Source organism: Seriola lalandi, unplaced genomic scaffold (genome assembly GCF_002814215.2).
Source record: "Seriola lalandi dorsalis isolate HSWRI2012SDOR001 ecotype SW California unplaced genomic scaffold, Sedor1 jcf7180002054557, whole genome shotgun sequence".
In the NCBI taxonomy this organism is placed as follows: domain Eukaryota; kingdom Metazoa; phylum Chordata; class Actinopteri; order Carangiformes; family Carangidae; genus Seriola; species Seriola lalandi.
Genome location: NW_019525110.1, coordinates 79146 through 85554, shown reverse-complemented (window position 1 = coordinate 85554; position 6409 = coordinate 79146). Strand labels below are relative to the sequence as shown.

General features: G+C 48.0%; 2 protein-coding genes across 3 annotated transcripts in view; both read left to right on the top strand.

Moving 5' to 3' along the window:
- The window catches only part of hesx1 (HESX homeobox 1), a 3183-nt gene extending 2649 nt beyond the window's left edge, over positions 1-534 (top strand). The window contains exons 3-4 of the mRNA XM_023415766.2: positions 76-177; positions 348-534. Of these exons, the coding sequence (XP_023271534.1) occupies positions 76-177; positions 348-527 (282 nt within the window). The 3' untranslated portion in view covers positions 528-534. The remainder of the gene's footprint in view (positions 1-75; positions 178-347) is intronic.
- Positions 535-1423: 889 nt separating this feature from the next.
- Positions 1424-6409, top strand: part of ergic3 (ERGIC and golgi 3) — a 21521-nt gene continuing 16535 nt past the window's right edge. For both annotated transcript variants that reach the window (XM_023415769.2, XM_023415767.2), the window contains exons 1-7: positions 1424-1596; positions 2372-2442; positions 2721-2808; positions 2902-3021; positions 3282-3378; positions 3529-3694; positions 3855-3912. In XM_023415769.2, coding sequence (XP_023271537.1) covers positions 1509-1596; positions 2372-2442; positions 2721-2808; positions 2902-3021; positions 3282-3378; positions 3529-3694; positions 3855-3912 — 688 coding nt within the window. In that variant the 5' untranslated portion in view covers positions 1424-1508. The remainder of the gene's footprint in view (positions 1597-2371; positions 2443-2720; positions 2809-2901; positions 3022-3281; positions 3379-3528; positions 3695-3854; positions 3913-6409) is intronic.

Genomic DNA, 6409 nt, shown 5'->3' with positions numbered 1-6409 from the left:
TGTGTCTCTGTGTGTGTGTGTCTCTGTGTGTGTGTGTCTCTGTGTGTGTGTGTGTGTGTGTGTGTGTGTGTGCAGGTGAGCGTCCTGGAGACGGTGTTCCAGGTGAACTGTTATCCAGGGATCCAGCTGAGGGAGCAGCTGGCTGGGAGACTGGACCTGGACGAGGACCGGATCCAGGTTCAGACTGAGTTTAATTAGTTCTGGTTGAAGTTCTTCCTGCGGAGTCTCTGTACGACAGCAGGACAGTTACACAGAGAGGGAACTTCAGAGCCTATAACATGATATATGATAAATTATCTATAATAAACATCTTAAATTAGAACATAAAGTTCTTCTTCTCTTCTCAGATCTGGTTTCAGAACCGGCGAGCCAAGCTGAGGCGTTCCCTCAGAGAGACCCGTCTGCGGCTGGTCCAGACGGCCGTGGCTGACCTGGGAGTCATAGGTCAACTGAAGGTCAGTGAGCAGGAGCTCGCCTCCCGCATCCAGCTGCAGGAGCAGGAGGAGGGATTGGAGGAGGAGGAGTGATGAAGGACGTCCGTGCTGTTTCTGATCTTCTCATCATCACTTCATCAGTGTCTTCATCTTCTGTCGTTCTTCTTCCCTCCTTCAAATGCCGCACAGAAACTCAACTGTCAAAACAAATGCTGATAAATGAAGGTCTGCTGATGAGCTGTCATGTGACAGTGATTATTGATTATTGACACATCCAGCTGATCGATTTTGGCAGTTTGACATTGTTGATGATCAGGTTTGATTAGTGAGGGACCAGAACAGATGAAGTTTGGAGATCAGACTGTGTCATGATGAGCTCAGTGTCAATAATGTAAATATGTTTCTGTTTTCTGTACAAAGTCTAATAAAACTAAATATAAATCTGCTGATCCTCACATGACTTCACCATGTCCACAGTCATCAAGACATGTCAGTCACCAGCCTGACAGATGTTACAGAATCAGCTTTTTACAGATCTGAGCTCAGAAAATCACAAAAAGATCTGCCCAAAGTAGTGTGTGTGTGTGTGTGTGTGTGTGTGTGTGTGTGTGTGTGTGCGTGCGTGCGTGTGTGTGTGTGTGTGTGTATATAATCTATTTTCCAGGTATTTCTTTTATTGGAATTATTTTTTTTACATGGAAACTGGAGTATTATTAATGTTTGATATGAAACATTATGAATCCATGAGAGAGATTGGCCACATAATGAAATAAAATTTAATATACATTATATAAAACATATAAAACTGACACATTTAAATCCAATTGATTCAGTCATTCAGTTCTTTTTCAAACAATTTATTTTGTGTCCACGATGTCACTCACTCACTGACACACTGAGGAAAAAGAAAAGAAAAGAAAAGAAAAGAAAAAAGTGAATTACGCGGCCGGCTCTGATTGGTCGAGCCGTGGCCCGTGCTCGTCCCGGAAGTGAAAGAGGAGGACTGATGTGTGTCTGGAGTGCAGGAATCTGTCGGTAACGGTTGTGTTCAGCGGCGGTTTTTTGCTTCACAAAATGGACACGTTGAACAAACTGAAGCAGTTTGACGCTTATCCAAAAACTCTGGAGGATTTCCGAGTGAAGACCTGGGGAGGAGCGACCGGTGAGCGGCCGATTTATCCCGGAGCGGGCGGTTAGCTGCTGCGGCTAACAACAAGGCTAACCGATTCATTCCACATTTTACCTGTGATAATTATCAGACGAGTCATCGACACGAAGTCACAGTGTTTTAATAAACGGAGAGAAGCTGAACACGGTCACAGTTTATCACGTTACACCAGATAGAAACACAAATACAGTCATTCAGCTTCTCTTCAAACACACTGACTGACTGGTGAGCAGTTTATATGAGAGAGGTGAATTTAAATAAAACTTTATTAATAGTTCATTGACTGACTGGTGAGCACAGCAGTTTATATGAGAGAGGTGAATTTAAATAAAACTTTATTAATAGTTCATTGACTGACTGGTGAGCACAGCAGTTTATATTAGAGAGGTGAATTCAAAAAGAAACTTTATTAATATTTCACTGACTGACTGGTGTACACCTCATCTTAAATTAGAGAGGTGAATTTAAATAAAACTTTATTGATGCCAGCAGCACAGACAAAGGTCAGGTCAGATGAATCACTTTTAATGACATGAATAAAACAGATTTAAAGAGATGAAAGTGGTGACGGTAGAAAATCTGTATACATATATAATTATATACACTTCAGTATCATAGACATAGAGAAATTAGAGGTGCAGCGATAAGTCGATTAATTGATCAGTTGATCAAAAGGTAATTTAATAATTGAAGTTAAAAAAGTGGGAGGATTTGATGCTGCACATACAGCATTAACCCCCCCCTTTCTCTCTGTCCCCCCACCCCCCAGTGACCATCATCAGCGGCGTCATCATGTTGATCCTGTTCGTCTCGGAGCTGCAGTACTACCTCACTAAAGAGGTGAGTGTTATCTGATGAATGAGTGAAAAACAAGAAGTCCTAAAAGTACTTAAAGAAATTAAAGATAAATCTGTTTTTTACCTGATTATTTTGAGGTGATGAAAGTCACAGATGAATGAATGATCCACAGTCGATAACATTAGAGTGTAGAGGAAACACAGGTATCTACCAGTATGATGATGACAGTGACGGATCATTAAGTCTGTCAGATTTCTTCAGGGAAGAGTCTGCTGCCTCAGAGTCGGCCGTGTTTGAACTGAGATGTGTTTGTGCTACAGGTTCATCCTGAGCTCTACGTCGACACGTCACGAGGAGACAAGCTCAAAATCAACATCGACGTCATTTTCCCTCACATGCCCTGCGCCTGTGAGTAACACAGATGTTTCTTCTGGAGAAGCTAACATGCTAATGATTACATGTTGATTATAAACGCACCCTCTCTTGTGCCCCCCCCCCAAGACCTCAGTATAGATGCAATGGATGTGGCCGGAGAGCAGCAGCTGGACGTTGAACACAACCTGTTCAAACAGCGTCTGGATAAAGACCTGAAGCCCGTCACCCTTGAGGCAGAGAAACACGGTACAGTGCTGACCTTTGACCTCCTGACAGGAGCTGCAGTGATCTGGTCACACTTCCTTATAGTGTGTTTTAACAGTGTGAGAAAGAGAGCAGTAGTTTGCTGAGGTCAACACAGGCTAAAGCTAAGCTAAAGCTACAAAGGTTTTCTTGCTGACATTTTTATTAATCTTGTTGATTTCGTTGTCGTTGGTGATGGTTTTGTTGATGATTTCATCGTTGTTGTTGATGTTGTTGTTGACGATGTCGTTGTTGTTGTGTAGAACTTGGTAAAGCTGACGATGGTGAAGTGTTTGACCCCACCACACTGGACCCAAACAGATGTGAGAGCTGCTACGGAGCTGAGACTGAGGACCTGAAGTAAGACAGACACACACACACACACACACACACACACACACACACACACACACACACACACACACACACACACACACCTTTTCTCTGTATTTTCTTTATGATCCTGTTTTTACTGTGTGTGTGTGTGTGTGCGTGCGTGTGCGTGTGCAGGTGCTGTAACACCTGTGATGACGTGCGGGAGGCGTACCGGCGGCGAGGCTGGGCGTTTAAAAGCGCTGACACCATCGAGCAGTGTAAGAGAGAGGGCTTCACTCAGAAGATGCAGGAACAGAAGAACGAGGGCTGCCAGGTGTACGGCTTCCTGGAGGTCAACAAGGTGACACCACTCACCTGTAATCATCATTAGTATGTCAGGTAGTCAGCTGATCAGCAGGAGGAAACAGGTCTAATGTTCAGAGGAACAAGCTAGGTTGGTCTGAGACTTAGTTCAGGACATGTTGGACATGTCCTCATCACTTCTGTCTTTGTCTCTGCAGGTGGCAGGAAACTTCCACTTTGCTCCAGGGAAAAGTTTCCAGCAGTCTCATGTCCACGGTAAGACCTGCTGTCCCTCACTGTGTCCCTCACTGTGTCCCTCACTGTGTCCATACAAACCACCTCCGAAGGCTTTGTCACTCCCTGTGTTTTAATCAGGACATGCACCACAGTAGAGTCTGAACCTTCACTGAGACAGAGTGAGAGGACGGAGACAGAGTGAGAGGACGGAGACAGAGGAAAGAGTGAGAGGAAGGAGACAGAGGACAGAGTGAGAGGACGGAGGACGGAGGACAAAGTGAGAGGACGGAGACAGAGTCAGAGGACGGAGACAGAGTGAGAGGACAGAGTCAGAGGACAGAGTCAGAGGACAGAGACAGAGTGAGAGGACTGAGACAGAGTGAGAGGACGGAGACAGAGTGAGAGGACGGAGACAGAGGAAAGAGTGAGAGGACGGAGACAGAGTCAGAGGACAGATTCAGAGACAGAGGACGGAGGACAAAGTGAGAGGACGGAGACAGAGTCAGAGGACGGAGACAGAGTGAGAGGACAGAGACAGAGTGAGAGGACAGAGTGAGAGGACGGAGTGAGAGGACGGAGACAGAGTCAGAGGACAGAGACAGAGTGAGAGGACTGAGACAGAGTGAGAGGACGGAGACAGAGGAAAGAGTGAGAGGACAGTCAGAGGACGGAGACAGAGTCAGAGGATGGAGACAGAGACAGAGTGAGAGGACGGAGACAGAGTGAGAGGACAGAGTGAGAGGACGGAGACAGAGGACAGAGACAGAGTGAGAGGACGGAGTCAGAGGACGGAGACAGAGTGAGAGGACAGAGTGAGAGGACGGAGACAGAGGACAGAGACAGAGTGAGAGGACGGAGTCAGAGGACGGAGACAGAGTCAGAGGACGGAGTGAGAGGACAGAGTCAGAGGACAGAGTGAGAGGACGGAGACAGAGGACGGAGACAGAGGACGGAGACAGAGGACGGAGACAGAATGAGAGGACAGAGTCAGAGGACGGAGTCAGAGGACGGAGACAGAGTCAGAGGACGGAGTGAGAGGATGGAGACAGAGTGAGAGGACAGAGTCAGAGGACAGAGTGAGAGGACGGAGACAGAGTCAGAGGACGGAGACAGAGGACAGAGTCAGAGGACAGAGTGAGAGGATGGAGACAGAGGACAGAGGACAGATTCAGAGGACGGAGACAGAGTGAGAGGACGGAGTCAGAGGACGGAGACAGAGTGAGAGGATGGAGACAGAGTCAGAGGACAGAGTCAGGACAGATTCAGATTCAGAGGACAGACAGAGGACAGAGTCAGAGGACGGAGACAGAGTCAGAGGACAGAGTCAGAGACAGATTGAGAGTCAGAGGACAGAGTCAGAGGACAGATTCAGGAGACAGAGGACAGAGTCAGAGGACGGAGACAGAGTCAGAGGACAAAGTCAGAGACAGATTGAGAGTCAGAGGACAGATTCAGAGGACAGAGTGAGAGGACAGATTCAGAGGACAGAGTCAGAGGACAGAGTCAGAGGACAGATTCAGAGGACAGAGTCAGAGGACGGAGTCAGAGGACGGAGACAGAGGACGGAGACAGAGTCAGAGGACAGAGACCGAGTCAGAGGACAGATTCAGAGGACAGAGTCAGAGGACGGAGTCAGAGTCAGAGACAGAGTCAGAGACAGAGACAGATTGAGAGTCAGAGGACAGAGTCAGAAGACAGAGTCAGAAGACAGAGACAGAGGACAGAGTCAGAGGACGGAGACAGAGTCAGAGGACAGATTCAGAGACAGAGACAGATTGAGAGTCAGAGGACAGATTCAGAGGACGGAGTCAGAGGACGGAGTCAGAGGACGGAGACAGAGTCAGAAGACAGATTCAGAGGACAGATTCAGAGGACAGAGTCAGAAGACAAGGTCAGAGGACGGAGTCAGAGGATGGAGACAGAGACAGAGTGAGAGGACGGAGACAGAGTGAGAGGACAGAGTGAGAGGACAGAGTGAGAGGACGGAGACAGAGGACAGAGACAGAGTGAGAGGACGGAGTCAGAGGACGGAGACAGAGTCAGAGGACGGAGTGAGAGGACGGAGACAGAGGACAGAGACAGAGTGAGAGGACGGAGTCAGAGGACGGAGACAGAGTCAGAGGACGGAGTGAGAGGACGGAGACAGAGGACAGAGACAGAGTGAGAGGACGGAGTCAGAGGACGGAGACAGAGTCAGAGGACGGAGTGAGAGGACAGAGTCAGAGGACAGAGTGAGAGGACGGAGACAGAGGACGGAGTCAGAGGACGGAGACAGAGTCAGAGGACGGAGTGAGAGGATGGAGACAGAGTGAGAAGACAGAGTCAGAGGACAGAGTGAGAGGACGGAGACAGAGTCAGAGGACGGAGACAGAGGACAGAGTCAGAGGACAGAATGAGAGGATGGAGACAGAGGACAGATTCAGAGGACGGAGACCGAGTGAGAGGACGGAGTCAGAGGACAGAGACGGAGACAGAGTGAGAGGATGGAGACAGAGTCAGAGGACAGAGTCAGGACAGATTCAGATTCAGAGGACAG